The 20,528-nt window shown below is 37.5% G+C and overlaps 1 protein-coding gene and 1 long non-coding RNA gene across 2 annotated transcripts; one reads left to right on the top strand and one right to left on the bottom strand.

Moving 5' to 3' along the window:
• Positions 1-114: 114 nt before the first annotated feature.
• Positions 115-7,317, bottom strand: LOC141359497 (uncharacterized). Its single transcript, XR_012365977.1, has 4 exons — positions 6,417-7,317; positions 2,848-2,958; positions 2,416-2,690; positions 115-439 (listed from the first exon to the last, which is right to left on the bottom strand). It is a non-coding gene; the product is annotated as an uncharacterized lncRNA (long non-coding RNA).
• An 8,902-nt stretch (positions 7,318-16,219) lies between these two features.
• On the top strand, positions 16,220-17,461 carry LOC141359578 (uncharacterized). The gene is made up of 4 exons (XM_073862247.1): positions 16,220-16,476; positions 16,560-16,651; positions 17,016-17,120; positions 17,244-17,461. Exons 1-4 carry the CDS (start codon positions 16,224-16,226, stop codon positions 17,439-17,441), a joined length of 648 nt encoding a protein of 215 aa, XP_073718348.1. The 5' UTR covers positions 16,220-16,223; the 3' UTR covers positions 17,442-17,461.
• The last annotated feature ends 3,067 nt before the right edge of the window (positions 17,462-20,528 follow it).

Here is a 20,528-nt window from a genome sequence, read left to right as displayed (position 1 = left end):
TATGCAAATGTATTTGAACTTGTTCAGTGGAAGCACAAATATTACATTGAAGCAATAGTTTAATAATAATTTCATAATCTCCCTACTGTGCTCATCAATAAATCATTTAAAAAGTTACACAGAAACAAAAGCAGTTTTTATTATGCTTTTAAGGTACTGTGAACTCAAATTACTTATTACATAATTGCTACTGATTTAAGTCAGCATTTGCAGAAGATAAAAATCACTATTCCATAAGAACTGATTGGCAAAAATGGAGTGCAGCTAGATAGATATCCCAGCCAAAAGTCAGTGAAGGTCCTTTGGGGTCTACAGTTTCTCTGAGTGCTGCCATTTGCTCATCAGTCAGGGGACATTCCGTTTGAGGCACAACAATACTGGAATGTGCATCAACGCTCAGTCCACTTCTCTCCCAGTCTATTTGTGGTACGCTTAATCCCTAAAAAACAGCAAGTTGAAACATTTAATGTCACAAATGAGATCCCACTTACAATTCTGAAAAAATAAATTCCATTAACCCAAATTTTATAGTAATGGATTAAACTAGTCCTAAGCCCATTTCACACAGCATGTTGATCCCATAAAATTGCCAGAGTGCCTTCTGTGTGAACACAAACATGTCCTGGGATGGGGACCTAAACCCCATTCACACAGACCTCTGGTCCCAGAAAATACCCGTAAAGCTGCCAGACAAGCGTCTGTGTGAACAAAAACTCGTTCCGTTAATCTTCTGGGATCGTTGCCGGAAAGAGGACCTAGTAAGATACGCGGGTAACCCTCTGTGTGAACAAGAAGCCGGACGAATGCCGTAATGGACGTGTCGACAACACAAGTTATGGTTCAGCTCCTTACAACGAGAGATAACATGCATATAAACACTCACCACGAGAAATGTTGCAAACTAGATTGAAGCAGTTATCAGGAAATGATAAATGAGACGCATAAACAATGACGCACGTGCCGTAGTGAGGACGTGCGTGTCATGGCAACATGAAGTTGGTTCAACTCTTTAAAATGAGGGATTTACAACATTCACTACGAGAAATGTCAGCAAACTGGACTGAAGCAGATATCAGGTAAGTTAGCTCGTTACTTACTGAGTTGAAACGGAGATCATTCAGCAGCATAAAAGAATATCGCGTCACGTGGTCATTTGAGCTATAATAAACGAAAATACCTGCGCGTCATCCCAACAAGATATATCGTTCAGCTCCTCAAAATGCGGGTTTTAAATGCATATAAACAATCACGATGAGAAATGTCTGAAAACTGTATCAAAGCAGAAATCAGGGAGCTTGTCAAATATCCACTCTGAAGCTGAGATCATTCACCAGAATAGAACTGTGCGTTCACGCGCTCCTTTGTAGTCTTATCATAAACAAAAATGCACGCGAGTTGTTTTTGGAGAGAGAAATAATAAATAATATGCAAACTTCAGATGCTGCGTAGAAGAGAGGGCGGGACTTCCAACAGGTCACGTGTCTTTCCGGGACCGGGTAATCATGTCAGTGTGAATGAATAAAATATCAAACGGTCCCGGAAAATTCCAGGAGTCCTGTCCCGTGTATCTTACGGAATATCTGTGTGAAAAGGGCTCTAGTAACATTACCGGGATCAGTCCCGGAAAGCAACCTGTGTGAACAAAAGCTGTAATCAGTGCGTAAGGCAGGGATGGGCATCGAGGGCCACAGTCCTGCAGAGTTTAGCTTCAACCTTAATCGAACACACCTGAATGTCATTTCCAAACAGTCCTGAAGACTTCAATTAAATTTTTCAGCTGTGTTTGATTAGGGTTGGTGCTAAACTCTGCAGGACTGTGGCCCTCCAGGACCATGAATTGCCCACCCCTGGCGTAAGGGGTTTGCCATAGTGATGATGCTGAAGCTAAAATCGTTCTCCAGCTTGGTGAAATGGTATGCAATGCACTAGTTTATGATCGAATCAGAAGAAACTAATGCATAAGTGTGGTTTCATAAGAAATAAATTATAGATCATATGCAAACTTAAGATGCTGAGGAGATATCGCAAGGCACATTGATGTCATGTGACTTTACAGGATGTGTGTAAACATGCACAGATTTCAGAAAAATTACCGGCAGTGCGAATGAACCAAAATTAGATGATCCACGGGACACTTTATCAGTGTTTGGAATCTCTGTGTGAAAGGGGCTATAGATAAAAATGTACTTTTGAGCTATTTTAACTGAAAGCAACTTATTAAAAAAATAAAGCAACTTGACAAATCTAAAAAATATGTCAGTGCCATTATTTTGTAGGTCTCAAGGTGCACATCAGAAATTTTTTATGACGTTTAAAAAGATACTTAAATTACCTAATTGAACTAAATTCTAATTCTGTATTAAATACACTGTGATCATTATTGTCTTTTAATGTCAAAATCCACAACAAACATACCTCTATGTCAGGTTCAGGTACAGGATTGCGGATACTTCCCATCACCCACAACTGGTTAGGGGTCATATTGCCCTCTGTGCGTATTGGGTGATTGTCCCAGGTGTTTCGGAAAAGGTTTAGGTCATCTTGAAGCCGTGGAAGAAATACATAGTGGCAACAGAACAAATGTGTAAGGTCAGAAATGTCAAGGTGTCCACCTTCTTCCAGAGCATGTAGAACATCGTAATAGACACTTTGTCACTGCTGTCCAGACATCTCTCCACAACCTCTCTATACTGAAAAGTGAAGTAATGCATCAATAAAATTTTACATTTTCAGACAGATATTATGCACAATTTGATTAACTATAAAAAGTATAATAATATTTATTTTCAATAAAGCTTAAAAAATCTTAAACAATTTAAAGAACAATATTGGAAAATTTCAACTTACCGTTGATTGTGGACGCTCTTTCCTGAAATAAAGCTGCCCCTTTCTGTTCCACGAACTGTGAACATCAGGTGAGCCACGTCCACATTTTCGACCCCCTGATCTCCTCGTACCCTAAGAACAGGGGCGTCATGCACCAATTTTTTTTAAGGGGGCACAGTGTCAACAGCTAACAGAAATTTGTGCATACACAGACATCAAACGAAATATTATAGAGCTTTCAGTCTTTTCCATGGCACTTACATTTCTAACAATCTGAAAACCCCTGCTTTCATGCAAAAACCTCCAAAATAAAAGTGTTGACTAACTTTAATATCAAATACTATTCAATCGGAATAATGACACATTTGCATCATATTTACATCTGAAACGGCATGTTTTATTTAAGTCTTAATGGCTTGTTTAATTGTGTCATTAATGCATTTTGCACAACAACTGCATTATCTTATAAAATTAATGTAATTTTAAATCCATAAAGTATATAAACAACGAAAATGACATAAGCTATAGACACATGATTGATTTTAATGTTCAATAATGATTTAAAAAAATATGTTTAGATAAAATTATTAGAGGAACGGATTTTTGCATTAAAGTTTACCTCATATGTGAGCATGTGAGATTCCGCGCCCGCGTGAACTCTGGCGAACTTTGGCGTTGTGCCAAGAAGATGAATCTCTACTAATATAACGTTGAGACGGTCACATTTAAAACCATACATTTTCTACACAGAGGATGTTAACTGCACATTACCGTATTGGGGTTTGGAAATGTTGTGAGCGTTTCTAACACGTTTTAATTCCTCAGATAGCCAAATGCAGCAGCAAGCCAGCAACAGGAGAGAGCTTGTGAGCGCGCCCAGACGCTGATGACGTCTGCGACTGTACTGAGTGCAGCACCAGCTGCCGCCAGAATAAAAGTAATGTAACATGATCAAAACACTATCAAAACGGCGAAAATCTCCGAAAAGTGACAAGGATGCAGCACAGAATGTATAATAGTGTGCATATTAAATAGATTAAACGTCAAATAACAGATTAATGGACGCTTATTTGATTTCGAGATTGGATGCAAAATCCATTGGCTCAAAAAAACCAAGGGGGCACGTGCCCCCTTAATTTGAATGGGCATGACGCCTCTGCCTAAGAACATGGGTGTTTAAATAGAGATATTGAAACATTACTCAAAAATGTAAACTTCGTCCATGTTAAATTCAAAGACAATAAATATGCTAAGTTTGGCACACCAAAAAAAAAAAAAAAATCAGGTGTATGCTTTGTCTTAACATACATTTATCATTAAGGAAGCTTCTGTGGCCAGGTAAACACAGACTGCAATGCATTATAAAAGATATTTGATGTGTATATGTGCCTTAGGTAAGCCGAGAGGATTTATATGATGTAAGAGAAGACAACCCCAGTATGACAGCAGGTAGTTGCACTAGAGTTAAGAAAACAAACTTTGCAGCAAATATTGTTAAATAAACACTATGCGATAGAAAACAATGCTGTTTACATGTACATGTGTAAAGAGTATCTGCTAAAACATTAAATACAAACAATAGTTCACCCAAAAATGAAAATTCTGTCATCATTTACTCACTGTCATGTTGTTACAAACCTATATAAATGTCATTGTTCTGATGAACACAGAGGAAGATATTTTGAGGAATGGTTGGATCAAACTGTGATCAAATCGAACGGTTTGATCACGAACATTTCTCAAAATATCCTCTGTGTTCATCAGAACAAAGACATTTATGCGGGTTTGTAACAACATGACATAAATGACAGAATTTTCATTTTTGGGTAAACTATCCCTTTAAGGGCTGTTTACATTATAACGGTGGTAACTATAAAAAATATACTATATAAAGTATACAGGAGTTCACACCATAACTATTATGATGAAGATACAAGGAACCACATAGTTGGGGTCACTTTGAGAGAATGTTTTTCATCTGATGAATGATAAACAATTGAAAGCCAATCAAATCTATTTGAACTTCAAGTGCACATGCTTTTGAAATGATGTGGATAAGCATTGCTGACGTCCATTACAAAATTACATCAGGTCCAGCACCGTACAATAACTATATTAGTGTCCATGGACCATAAAAATAACTTTATGCTAATTCGCTCATGCATGCAAATCATTTGTCTACAAATAATACAAAAAAGAGCTTCTACAAATAGTTTCAAATGCACGTGCACTTGAAGTTCAAATAGATTTGATTGGCTGTCAATTGTTTATCATTCAACAGATGAAAAAATCCCTCAGAAAGTGATCCCAATGATTTCGCTCATTGTATCATTGTTGTTATAGTTGTGGTGTGAACTCCGCTATTCTCTATAATATAAAATATTTTAAACTATATTTTATATAGTTATTATAATATGAATGGCCCCCTAAAAGGCTGATTAAAAGTGTCGATGTAAATCATTTACTTAAATAAACTGATAAAATATGAAAAATTTGGCATCCAAATGCTAAATGACAGGTAGCCTACCCAGGGTTTAAATTGGGCCTGGCCTAAGCCCTGGCACAAAGGCTGAAGGTCTCGCTCTGCTCCGTGCCAGCGTACCCATTTATTAAGCTTCATGCTCTGTGTGCGGGGCACCAACGACAAAAGCGGATAGCGCAAGCGGGGTTTCTTTTTTCATTTGCATGACGCGTCAATCGTTTTTGTCACAATGTGCTCTGAGAACCTCAAGGATCATTATACATTGTAGAGATGAGAGAGAGAAAGAAAGAGATAAGAACGGTGCCCACGTTGAGAAAACTTAATAGAAGACTAAACAAAGTATTAAAGGCGGAGTCCACGATGTTTGAAAAACGCTTTGGATAAGGAGACGGGCCGACTACCAAAACACACTTATAGCCAATCAAATCAAATCAAATGCCGGGTTGTGTATGTGTGGGGCGGGTCTATCAACAGAAGGTCCAGATTCTATTGGGGTTTGGGCGTGTTTGTTTAGGTGATTTCAAATATCAACATTGGCTTTCAAACATCGTGGACTCCGCCTTTAAAGTATGTTTATGTCACTCATCTCATTACAATATATTAAATAGATAAAACTGGATATAACTTAGTTTATTAAAATAATATTTTGATTATACAAATCAATTACAACCTAACTTTAGTGATTGTTTTACTTTATCTATATGGCTAATTTATAAGAGATGTTGATGATACAGTACTGTCTGTTGTACCTTTTATTGTTAATTTAAGCTTTTGGGGTATCTTATGCCTACAATTATTCAAGGAGGTTGATTCTTATAACTTCCTTTAAAGTTTGATCAATTGTGCATAATGACATGTGCAACAAATGCAAATCTATGAGTCTAAAACGCTTTATGCATAATTTAAAGTTAAGAGGCTATTTTTTTAAATATTTTGGGTCAACCTCTGGCACACCTTTAAAGCTGAAACTTATGAAATCCTATCAGAGGTCCAGAATGTCATTGAAACACACCAGTGGCTTTCTGTCATCAGTATTAAGCATGTTACCCCTCAAACCCCCGATCCCCCCACCCCACATTACAAATCCCAATTTAACCCCTGAGCCTACCTTAGAGGGAAGCCAAATGTCTCCACTGCTTCTTGAAAAAATCCAATGTAGTTGCAGCAAGGTTGTTAGAAGCAGCACCAATGTACATTACCTGTTGACACAGAAGAAATGCTGAATATAGAAAATATAGATACAGTAAGTAAAATATAGTTAGGTGTAGCCATGCACTACCTTGCGTGAAAAGACATCTACACCCCCAAAGATGACTAAATTGTAGTGGTGTGTCGTTCATGAACGATTCGTTCATTTTGAACGAATCTTTAATATGACTCGGGACTACCGAGTTGTTTCAGAGAGTGATTCGTTCATTTTGTGTTGACCGCGCATGCGCATTGTGCAACATATGGGTTCTGAATCTGAAAGAGAAATGATTAGTTCATCATTCTCTTGAGTCTCGAGTTCGGGACAGGTTCGAGTCTTTTGTTCTTCCTGTCAGTCCCATAGAGGCATGCTACCAGTACCGGAAAGAGAAATGATTAGTTCACCTTTCGAGTTCGGGTTCGGTCGGGTCCGAGTCTTTCGTTCTTCAATAAGATGGAACTTTTATTTTTCAAATAATGTTTTTGCACATATTTTGTATTTTAATTACTAAATATAAAACAATATAAGATACATTCCGACGCAATCAATAATACGAATCTAATGTTGTATTTAATGTGATATACCAGCGGTCACGTGACATAAGTCTCGAACCCGGCTGAACCCGAACTCAAGACTTGAATGAACTAATCATTTCTTTTTCCGGTACTGACAGCATAGCCTCTATGGGACTGACAGGAAGAACAAAAGACTCGGAACCGAAAGATGAACTAATCATTTATCTTTCCGGTCCTGTGCTGTATATCACACGGCACAGCCTGGCCGAACACAGAGAGTCAGTAAGACAGTGACGAGTTGACAACTAACGTCTGTAGACACGAGAGGCGTACAAATGTGATAAATATGAAGTTCAGTTTCTTTTAATTTGGCTTTGGCTGCATTACCCTGACTTGTACACGAGGACTGACAGGAGGTAGGCTAATCATTTCTATCTTGTGCAGGTTTCAGAGCTTGTGTCAAAAAATAATGAAATAAGGATTTTTATTTCTCATAACTTGTTAGAAATGTCATAATTGTTTGCATAAGTGGATATTTTGGAGTAATTTGTGAAATTATAGGTATGAACGAAAAGAACGAAATCACTCAAAAAAAGATTCGTTCATTTTGATGAACGAGATTCAAAGATCCGAATCAGAAAAATGATCTGAACTTCCCATCACTACTAAATTGTAGCTGGGAAAAATGTTTCATGCAATGTTTTAAAAAGACCACATATCTCTATCATAAGGACTGCAACATGCAATAACTGAATGATAAACTTACCAAATTAATGCTGTTCGTGTACTTACTCCAATCATGCGAGCAATAGATGGAACAGAACAGTTAAGGTCCAGGAGATTGGTGATGTAATCCGGTGAGATTAGAAGACGTGGCCGTCCTATCGACCCTGACTCCTGGAGAATAGTCGGAGTGCGCGTCTCCCCATCTGACACGTTTAGTGTAATTAGTCTGAGCAGTTCTGAGATGCCTTCGAAAATATCACATGGGATGGTAACTAAATGGGATACAGCACTTAAAAAGACCAATTCTTGCGAGCAAATAAACTCCAGGAAGTCCATGTCAAGGGGCAGGCGTCCAACAGCATTTTCCAAGCGTGAATGGAGTCTTTCCAAAACCAGGCATGAAAACGGGTCAGGGGTGAAAAAGGTGAGAAGGGCGCTTGAGGGGCGATGTGGTCTCTGATGGGGCCGCGAGGTGGGAGTGTCAAGTTATCTGGGAAATTCTGTACATCAGTTCTGCTTCTAACTTGAAAAAAAAATGCTTCAGCCAAGACAGGGGACACAGGGAACAACTCCAAATCACTTTTCCGTTCTGTGTTTAATTGCTTAGACAGATTAAACAATGATGTCTCGTTTCATTCAATGATGATTCAATAGTGATCAATGATGATTTCAAAGGTGATTTAATAGTGATTTCAACAGGTTGAAAACCTTAAAAGAGAAAAGAAAATAACCAATAAATAATGTTTAATTACTTTGTTGTTGTTACATTTATAGGTATTATCAAATGTAAATAAAAGTTTTATCTACATCCAACTATGCCAGCATTTGTTCATTTAAATGTTTATACTAATTTCTCTCATTAATCCAAGTATACCATTGGTATTTTATATATTATTTAAGCAAACAAATAACAATATATATCACTATGTTGCATCTCTCAAATATACAAACTGCATATTATGTATACAATAAACAGATTGCCACAATAGTCAGGGGGCCAATTCTGAAAGGGCTTCCGTTAAGACTTTTGCGGACATGTTTTGGTACAAGCTGTCACCCTATTTTTTTTTTGTTAGAAGACACCTATAGGTAAGAGATTAGGGTGGTTGTCAAGCTGAATTATTATTTTTTTTACTTGTGCAAGCGATTTCAGGACAATTTTTTTGGTTTCCAGCTCAACTCGACAATCCAACAATAAATGTTAAAATCTCCACAACCACAAGGCCCATATAAATAAAAATGGTATCAAATGAAAGCAAACACTCATGGGATGTCTGCTGAAGTGTCAGAATGAACATTTATTGTACAATGTAAGAGAAAACAGAACTAGAACATGAAAAAACAATCTCCGCCTAAAGAGAACCAGTTTTCAAAGTGAATATCAGCTTGGAAACATAACATAGTATCCCAAAAGTTCTATCTATCAATACCCCTATCTATGGGAATGAGTCAAGCCAAGTTTAAAGCTTGTAGAGAGAGACAGTGCAATGATGCACAAGTTATAAAACTTTAATGTCAAGCCGAAATGTAGAACTGTAGATGGTGGTCTATGGTGCTATTTGACTTCATTAATGAACCAGTTTGTAACACATACTATATTTAATTGACATATCACTATAGTTAATAATTATATCCTAACATAACTGCTCTCTCACTTCTTTGGGGTTAGGGGTTAGTAGTAATACATGGTAATGAAAGAGCAGCTCGAACATTAAAAAGTAAAGTTTGATTTAAGTTCAGATTTAAAGACTTTACTGCATGTCTGGATTTTAAACTTTATACATACACACGTGAGGAAGATCTTCATTTATGTCTGGACATCGAGGAAGCATTTATCTTTATCGTTACCTAAGAAGAACAATGGAGGACGCACTGGAGGAGGATATTGGAAGTAAGTAACAGTTAATTTATACTATTTATATTTGCTATCATGTAATATGCTCATGGCTTGTGCAGTTCAGCCTACGCACAGTAAGCATCAGCAGATGCTTCGGATTTAAAAAGTTTTGCATTGTTTACAAACGAGGACGCGATCTCACGTAATGGCAGATTTCACTGTTGTATGCTGTACAATGTTAAACACAGTTATTCACTTATATCCTTCATGGCAACTTTCAGTAAGCCTGCACTGCTGTATCTTTTAAGTGTGTGATGTAATATGATTCCATGTTTACATGCTTATTTACAAACGAGGACGCAATCTCACGTAATGGCGGATTTCACTGTTGCATGCTGCACAGTGTTAAACACAGTTATTCACTTATATCCTTCATGGCAACTTTCAGTAAGCCTGAACTGCTGTATCTTTTAAGTGTATGCTGTAATATGATTCCATGTTTACATGCTTATTTACAAACGAGTACGCGTGACCTCCCGTAATGGCGGATATCTGTTACATGTTGTACAGTGTTAGACACAGTTATTCACTTTCGTATCCTTCATGGCAACTTTGAGTCATGCTGCACTGCGGGATTTGCTGTAAAATGATTCCATATTGTTTACATGCAAGGCAATTCCATACATTGCGCTTTACACGCGACACCGTTTTTATGAGTGCCGCGTTACACGGAGACGCAAGCCCGCGCACATGGCCGCCATATGCAATGTGTTTTTAAAGTTCATACGCGCTTACAGAAACACGTTTAAAACAGAAGCTAGACGATAAGGGGATGGGCATCTGAAAACAGCTTTTTATATAACTAATCACTGCAGATGTTTATCTGAGATGTTCTGAATTTAGTTTGTGTACATGATAGTTTATATGAATGTACTATCAGTGATATTTACCCATCAGTTATATATGTAAGGATATTTCTGTGGACAATTTATGCTAACAGCTGTCCATAACTCTCTTACAGGTCTGCATCCCTCTCATCAGTACAGAAACTATGAAGTGGAAAAACACTTTTTGGACATAAAGTTATATGGTAACATTAGCCACATGACCAGCTCTGTTGTTTATCAGTTTCTTATACAAGTTAAGTTTTTGAATTGAGTTTGTTTCTAAATAAACTGAAAATGTCCTACTGACCTTCATCTCTATTTTTATTATATTGTTAACTTCTTAATAAACCTCAAACAAACATGTATACATTTGTCCTCACATTCTTTACTGTAGTTCCCAACATTCCTGCCTCATTATGCAGCTCATTATGCGAGCCTTTGTTTGCTAGCTGTAAATCAATCCTTTCTCGCATATGGCCCCTCTAAACAAAAACTGTCTTACAATTTCTAAATCAATATATTGGTTTATGTGAATGAGTAAGCAGAATGATTTTCACATCATTTTAATGAGAAAACTCTTGACGATTAGATTCTGTTTAGAAAAGTCTTGTTAAAACATGTTTAGTATGGGTTTTGTGGACTTATATCAGTGACTTAAAAATTTTGCTTTTTTAAAAACCACGCATAAACAATTTTCTCTCAAAAATACAAACATGTACATACATGTAGCTCATATAATATTTTAGCCCAGTTTGTGCTGAACGCAGTGGTATGAGACACTTGCCATTAATATGTTTAAAGCAACTGAAAAAAGACCAAATGTAAGAGCATGTCAGAACCTCTGACAGTGTCCCAAAATGGTCGGACCCCAGAGGGTTAATGTCCTAATGATCAGCATACTTATTTGTATGTCCCACAGCTGACATGGAACGTTATTAACCTGTTCGGGAACTTCATTTTTTTTTGCTCTAACCGGTTCAGGAACGTCAGTTTTAGGGTAGAACCGAAAACCGGAAACGTTAAAATACTGCTTCTGTCCGGAATGAACCAATTGGGAAAAAACCTGTTCAAAGCCCTGGTTTGCAGACAAACTGTTCTTCATGTGCAGCCCGTATGTGGGCAACATTAATCATCAATCCCAGCTGCCCAGCAGTGGCCTAGTGGTTCATGTAGGTTGTCTACAAACCGGAAGGTTGGTGGTTCAATCCCCGGCTCCACTGGACCAAGTGTCGAGGTGTGCTTGAGCAAGACACCTAACCCCAGCTGCTCCCGGCGAGCTGGCTGGTGCCTTGCATGGCTGACACTGCCGTCGGTGTATGAATGTGTGAGTGAATGGGTGAATGTGAGGCTAATTGTAAAGCGCTTTGGATGGCCATAGGTCTGTTAAAAGTGCTATATAAATGCAGTCCATTTACCATTTACCATCATGATTAGAAAGTTTGGTTCAGACTGTTGACTCTGCTGTGATCATCTTCTCTGGATCTGCTGCCTCATGCCAAATCACAGCTAGGCTGACACAACAGTGCCCAATGTGGTGTGGTACTCTTGTGGTATTTATTGATTATTATTTTTTAATGATCATGCTTGCACATAAATTGGATTATATTGCACATTTGCCCAAAATTACAGTAGGACATAGAAAATGGAAGCACTTTGGGGGGGTCCGCTTTTACCACTTTTAAGAATATAATGTTAAAATGGTCAAAAAAAGATTTACTACAGGTAAGCTGACAACCTGGCTAGAACACATGTTGAGGGGTTAAATATTAATACTGGATAGGTTGTATGCTTGTACCAAAAAGTGTCCGACAAAGTTTTAATATCAGTTTTGGCCTCCTGACCAGATGATAAACATCTGCAGTGATTAGTTATATAAAAAGCTGTTTTCAGATGCCCATCCCCTTATCGTCTAGCTTCTGTTTTAAACGTGTTTCTGTAAGCGCGTATGAACTTTAAAAACACATTGCATATGGCGGCCATGTGCGCGGGCTCGCGTCTCCATGTAACGCGGCACTCATAAAAACGGTGTCGCGTGTAAAGCGCAATGTATGGACTTGCCTTGCATGTAAACAATATGGAATCATTTTACAGCAAATCCCGCAGTGCAGCATTACTCAAAGTTGCCATGAAGGATACGAAAGTGAATAACTGTGTCTAACACTGTACAACATGTAACAGATATCCGCCATTACGGGAGGTCACGCGTACTCGTTTGTAAATAAGCATGTAAACATGGAATCATATTACAGCACACACTTAAAAGATACAGCAGTGCAGGCTTACTGAAAGTTGCCATGAAGGATATAAGTGAATAACTGTGTTTAACACTGTACAGCATGCAACAGTGAAATCCGCCATTACGTGAGATTGCATTCTCGTTTGTAAATAAGCATGTAAACATGGAATCATATTACATCACACACTTAAAAGATACAGCAGTGCAGGCTTACTGAAAGTTGCCATGAAGGATATAAGTGAATAACTGTGTTTAACATTGTACAGCATACAACAGTGAAATCCGCCATTACGTGAGATCGCGTCCTCACTTTTTAAATCCGAAGCATCTGCTGATGCTTACTGTGCGTAGGCTGAACTGCACAAGCCATGAGCATATTACATGATAGCAAATATAAATAGTATAAATTAACTGTTACTTACTTCCAATATCCTCCTCCAGTGCGTCCTCCATTGTTCTTCTTAGGTAACGATAAAGATAAATGCTTCCTCGATGTCCAGACATAAATGAAGATCTTCCTCACGTGTGTATGTATAAAGTTTAAAATCCAGACATGCGGTAAAGTCTTTAAATCTGAACTTAAATCAAACTTTACTTTTTAATGTTCGAGCTGCTCTTCATTACCATGTATTACTACTAACTAGTTACTAACCCCTAACCCCAAAGAAGTGAGAGAGCAGTTATGTTAGGATATAATTATTAACTATAGTGATATGTCAATTAAATATCGTATGTGTTACAACCTGGTTCATTAATGAAGTCAAATAGCACCATAGACCACCATCTACAGTTCTACATTTCGGCTTGACATTAAAGTTTTATAACTTGTGCATCATTGCACTGTCTCTCCCTACAAGCTTTAAACTTGGCTTGACTCATTCCCATAGATAGGGGTATTGATAGATAGAACTTTTGGGATACTATGTTATGTTTCCAAGCTGATATTCACTTTGAAAACTGGTTCTCTTTAGGCGGAGATTGTTTTTTTCATGTTCTAGTTCTGTTTTCTCTTACATTGTACAATAAATGTTCATTCTGACACTTCAGCAGACATCCCATGAGTGTTTGCTTTCATTTGATACCATTTTTATGTATATGGGCCTTGTGGTTGTGGAGATTTTAACATTTATTGTTGGATTGTCGAGTTGAGCTGGAAACCAAAAAAAATGTCCTGAAATCGCTTGCACAAGTAAAAAAAATAATAATTCAGCTTGACAACCACCCTAATCTCTTACCTATAGGTGTCTTCTAACAAAAAAAATAGAGTGACAGCTTGTACCAAAAGTCTTATCGGAAGCCCTTTTCAGAATTGGCCCCCTGACTATAAACCAGATTTCAATAATGCAATAACATTTTCAAGTCCTCATAAATAGGGTGATAAATTCAACAAGAATTCTTATAGATAAGAGGAAAAGTTAAGGTCAACTTATCTTGATAATATTTAGGTCTTTTGGGAAATTCTGAGTTTAAAAATACATCTTGTAGGCCACAATTTGGAAATGTGTGTCAATGGTAGTAAACAACAAAACACACACACACACACACACACACACACACACACACACACACACACACACACACACACACACACAGAAAAAGGGAAGGATAGATATTTCAGAATGGTACAGTAAAAATTCTGAATGGTACAGTAAGAGTACAATCAAGAAAATATAAGCCTTATGGAATTATAGACTTAAGAAAATTAAATAGGAAATGCTTTATAACAGGAATTTGAATGAATCAACTAAAAAACTTCTAGATCTATTATGAAGACATCAAAAAGTATAACTTAAGGTGTAAAAGTGAGAAGAGAAATGCTATTAGAAGAATAATATAATCAAATCAGAGAAACATATACATTGAAAATATTTGAAGATCAAATAATATCGATTGGAGAATTATTTTGGATTTGTAGAAAAATAAAATGTTTGACCTCGTTATCATTAGGAGGGAGAGAAAAAGTACTTAAATATGATGGAGACAGGAAATCACTACAAAAGAAGGGAATTTAGAATCCTTATAAAAGGATGAACAAAACAATTAATCATAAATTATATGTAGATTCTGTTGATCAACCAAATGGGTACCAAATTAGATAAAGGCATGGGATTAAGCTAAATAAGGAATTTAATAAAGTTTTGTCAGAATAAAAATACAGAATAAATAAATTATGTACAGTACTACAATCAAAAGTAGAGGCATTAATTTATCTTAGGGTAACAACTAGATGCAGCCATTAGAAATACATGATAACATATACTGAATCAATTTTAATTAGAGGTTAGTGGGTAAATAAGGTGAAGGTATCTTTTTACAAGACCAAACTAAGTTAAAATATCAATATGATGGAAAAGTAAATTTAAAATGAACAAGAATGTTATCAGGACTTGCGTTACAAAACAGTATTGAATTACAACTGGTAGATAATATTGAGGTACCGACGATAATGATGATAATGATGATGATGAAGAAAAGGAACAAGCTGTATTTGTATTGAAACAAATATTTTGTATTATGAATGATTTACTTTTTGTTTTTATTTTTAGTAATTTTTGTTTTATTTGCTTTTTGGGTTTCTTTGTCTTTATTTTGGTTACTTTTACTTTATTTTATTATATATTCTACATAATGGTGATGACCAATAGCAGGAGCAGAACCAATTGCGCACCAATTGTTTAGGACTAAAGTTCTTTTACTTTTACATTCAAGTCAAAATGAGAATGGAAAGATGTTTGTCTTATTGTCCATAGTTCGAAGTGCAGTGGCATAAGTTGGTAATTGGTAATGTATAGTGGCTTTCTTTAGCAACAAGATAGTAATAATTGAAACGCTAAATTATGAAACTGCACTCCGGATTAAAATAAACAGGAAAAGTGAGGCTAAATTAAGCCTCAGAGCGGGGATTATGAAGTTGTTTATTTTAATCCTTATCTACATGAATATGAGTTTACCATTATAATCACATGCAATTTGTTTACCATGAAGTTATGCAGTATCTGGGTCATGTGTTATGCTGTGTGTGGGTCAGGAGTTTGCCATGGGATTGCTATTGCAACCCAGCTGTGTGTCTTCATGATTCATGTCAAAGGTCTCAGAGGGTCTCAGAGTATAAGGAATAGCCTAGAGTCAAATAGGTCATGGGACGGAGACACTGGTCTGCGGAATGTCATGTGGTTCTTCAAGTTACAAGCCTGAACAAATCCTATATTGTTTTAAGCATGGAGGGGAACCTATATATTTACCTAGCCACAGCTCAGAGAGTTAGGCTGATTTGGAGGATCCTCCCAGGACTACACTCTGGTTCTGGGAGGATTCACCAGGGCAGGCTCGGCCTCTTATTTGACCGGAAAATAAAAGTCTATCTCTTGAAATCAAAACCTAAGACTGAAGATTGTTTCATTTGAGGAAAAGGGAAACCACAACATCGCCTTCAAGGGAAAGACGTTGTGGTGCTAGGTGTGTATTTTAAAATGTTAAATGGTGCATGTGTCAATGACATTTTTATATATAACCTTACTACGATATATGCCTGTTGTTTTTACAGGGGATGGCAGAAATGATTCACCAGGGCATTGTGCCCAGTACTGCAGCTACACTACAATGGAGCTTGACACCAAGGAAATCATTCATGTAGCCACAATAGACAAGCGGAAGACATCGTGGAACTCCAACATCATGGAGAAGGAGGCATTTATCCAGACTGTAGACAAGCTTTCCAAACAGATAAAGCTGGTGGAGATCTGCACAGATGCACATATCCAGATTGGAGCCCTTATGAGTAAGTGCTCCTCTGATAACATGATTGAATAGTAATATTGCAAAAAGAGATGTTTTGAAATGCGATGATTTCCAAATTCACAGACCCAGATAAAGGCAAATACACGGACCTTGGGATTCATCACAGTCTGGACATGTGGCACGGTGCCAAGAATCTGGCCAAGAAACTTGCTGCTGTAAGTGCAATGACTGGGTCATGTTACTCTATACAACTCCTCTAAATAGACTATACATTAGGTGTGTTTCACAGCATTTTATTTCTTGGACATTAAATGTCTTCGTGCCAAATACAAATGTTCTTGAGATATACATTTAAAGGCACTATTGAAAATCATGTTGTTGTTGTTATTATTGTTGTTGTTGTTTTTATTATTATTATTATTATTATTAATAAATACAACATGTAAAACTTCAGTTTCAGAGACTTATTGGAATCATTGGCTATAGTCTACTATTGGGATGAAATATGCTTTTTCTTAGCTCTTCATGGACTATTTTTGAAAAGGAATACCTCTAGTATTTTGTTTTTATTTCCCAAAGGCAGCGAAGGTGAAAGGACAGTCCATTCTCCTACACTGGTTGAAGGACATCGTCAACCATTTTTGGTGGTGTTGCAAGACTGCTGATACCAAAGAACAATTTCTTGTAAGCATGATTTTTATTGTACTGATTGTAGGTGGTAGCTCCCACTATTTCTTCATATATTTGTACTGTGGTGACCCTTTTCAGTATAAACGTTTTATTTTATATATTGTCTTTTTTGCACAGGCACATTGGATTGGCATTTGTCACCATGTCTGCAACGTCCACACATTGCAAATGGGAAGCTGCCAACATGGCGATCTGGGAGAAGTTCTTGGGAAGCAGTGGATCCAGAGAGATTCCAAGTCTCACAAAGGATTACTGGACATCGTTTTCAACAAGCGTTGGCTGAAGGATGTCCATAAATATCTGCGTTTCAGGTAAAGCGTGTTAACATGTAACATTTTACACATTGTGTGTCTTTGTACACATGCGCACATACACATTTATGCATACACATACACACATGTTGAACTATATATTGTGTGTGTGTGTGTGTGTGTGTGTGTGTGTGTTTTCTATTCAAAGAGATCAACGACCTGGAGTCATTCCAGAACCATGTACTAATGTATGCAAGCAAGCGCTTTGCTTTCACACCCCCGGTTTATGAGGCAAGAGTTCTGCTGGCAGCTATTGACTACAATTTCCACCGCAACAGACCAACAAGTACTACATCTGAGGGCAAACAAATGTAAATTTATTACATGCAGTCTTGTAAAGTAAACCCACAGGCACACAGTGGTCTGGCATTGATATGTGCTCACAAGTTTGCTAATAATTTACCTTTGTGCCATTACAGATTCCGAAGAGGTTACAACAAACATGCAAGACGGTACAGCTTGTACGCTCTGAAGTCTGAGAAAACGTATGAATACATCTCAGAACTGCAGAGAAAAATTTTAAACAAGAGACTCACAAGTGGAGTTGGGATGCCTCGAAGAAGAAGCCTTCGGCCCAACGACCCAAGACTTCTTGGTCTTGTCCCCCCTATACCTGCACCCCCTATATCAGAGCTGATGCGGACACAAGTTAGCAGAGGCCTTGGTATGTAATGCACATATACATGCTTTTATTGTACCTTATTGCCTTTGCCTGTAACCTTAGTCTAGGCAAATTAGCACTATACAAATTAATAACAATATGTATAACTATAAAATGGTGTTTATGTCTAATGACACTGCATGTTTTCCACAGAATCCGCTTTCCAAGAGACTGCAAATTAACAATGATCCCTATTGCTGGTCAATGTTGCTTCAAAGGCACCATTAAAAAAGGTGTAAATTGGTGTAAATTGTATAATTTCTGTAAATAAATGTATACTGTAAATAATATTTGACCATGTTTCTGTTATTTGGTGTTTCAAAATGGTAAATTACTACATCTACTAGAGATGCGCGGTTGGCGGTTACAGCCGCGGACAAAGCGCGGATCGGTCGGATGACATGACAAAAAATAATATTTTAATTAAATTCGGGCGGGTGGCGGATCGACTGCTTGTTATTAGCTGTGTCCTTCTAAGCATGCGACTTTAAAAGGTGAGCACTCTGTCTTTCAAGGTGGCAGCCTCAGAAGTTCGCGAAGAGAACAGAAATGAGACGGTCTAGCCTTCTGAGGACCCATAATTTGTGTCACCTGCTGCACACGCCCCTAGTAGCGCCCACCGCGCCTGTCAGCAGAAAACAGCGGAGACATTTCTGACTTATTAAAATAAATATGTAATCAGAAAAATATTTTTTTATTTTAGAAAATATAACACATTGATGTAGATTAAACTATTCAACAGTATATCAAATCAACCTTAGAAATATACGCAACATAAACAGAATAGGCTAATATTAACACAAAACATAACTTATAATACTAAAACAGTGACAAAAAATAATAAATACACACTTTTATTTAATAAAGGTTTTAATTATTTGGGATAGCCTCGGCTGTTATCCATTCGTTCTATCATTAACAGTGTGGAGAAATGAAGACGCATTTTGACGTAGCTCTTATCAACGCCGGCGAAGGAGGTACGTGGCAAACTCAAAAAATGAGAATTGAAAACAAAGGAAACAGAAGGTCAGAAAAGGGTTGCCTGGAATAAGTTTTACAAAGTGGTAAATCAAGATGACACCAGTGCAGGCTATGTAATTTGTGCGTTTAATTTAGGCTATTTATTTATTTATTTTTGTCCCTGTGCGCCGATCGGAGTTCACTGCTGATATTCTAGAGCTTTCTAGTCTCGCGGCTGTCTTCAGCAACGCCTTGCATCGGCCAGTCAGCGGATGGCGGGTGGGTGCGGTTTTGAAAACCGGTCAGAAACGTTGGTGCGGATGGATGGCGGATGGATGATGAGTTTTGTGATGCGGTTGCGGATGAAATAATAGCCCATCCGCGCATCTCTAACATCTAGTTTTTTTATATAAGTTTGTGGATGTAATGCATAAGAAATACAGCATGAACAGTCTTATCAATTATAAAAAATATTTTTATTAAAGATCAATGATGGAAAATTATTTATATAAAATGTAAATAGCAACACACAGTACAAGAACACTAATAATACCAAACTACTTACAATAACACGACATAGGAAATTAAATTCCAGGGATGAACCTGGTGTACTGTCCCTGAGGGTCAGGGAATTTATCCCTGATTCTACACACACAGCAACTTGGGATCACTCTCAGGGGCGCTGTAAGGGGGGGGGGAAGTTAGGACGATTCTAAGGGCCCATGAACTTTTGAGGGCCCCAGCCAAGGACTGTGCCGCAAACGCAACCCCCTTAAGCTTAGCCCTCTTAGCTCTGCCCCGTCTTTACTCTGCGTGTTAGCGCCGTCTTCAATTCACGGTCTTACAGTGCGCGTGAACTTCACAAGAGAGCAAGGTGTGTGTATTTATTGCTATTTGCTATGATATCTGCATATGTGCACTTCCTTACTATAAATGCAGTTTACACAATGTGACGCTGGAGCAATACAATGACGTTCCCTTTCAGTCGGTCACTACGACGTCACGTCGTGACCGACGAATTGGGAACCGCTTCGCGGGTGACCTATCTACCAGGCTTGTGCACAATTCAGAATTTCAGAATTGGCCTCCATTCAATTCATGAATTAGAATTTGAATTGAATTGACTCCGCCCTACAGGAAGTTGAATTTGAATTGGAATTCGAATGACAGGAAGTGGAATTAAATACGTGGCAATTCAAAGAAATTCCACAGTCACACAACAGAAAGAATCTCACTTACATTCAGTGTTAGGAAAGTTACTTTGGAAAATTGTTTGGCAACCATTTTAAATACTTGGTAAAAGTAAAGCATTCTGGGAAATGAAGTCATGTTCCATCTTGTTCCACAAAATTACAATTACAAAAAAATCAAACTTAATTATTTGTTATGTGACTAGAGTTTTTAACATTAATTGCTGGGGAAAAACATCTCCTGTTAATGTAATCTGTTCAGTAGTTCAAACTAATATAA

This window comes from Misgurnus anguillicaudatus, chromosome 23 (assembly GCF_027580225.2).
Source record: "Misgurnus anguillicaudatus chromosome 23, ASM2758022v2, whole genome shotgun sequence".
In the NCBI taxonomy this organism is placed as follows: domain Eukaryota; kingdom Metazoa; phylum Chordata; class Actinopteri; order Cypriniformes; family Cobitidae; genus Misgurnus; species Misgurnus anguillicaudatus.
This window is presented reverse-complemented; position numbering and strand designations above follow the sequence as displayed.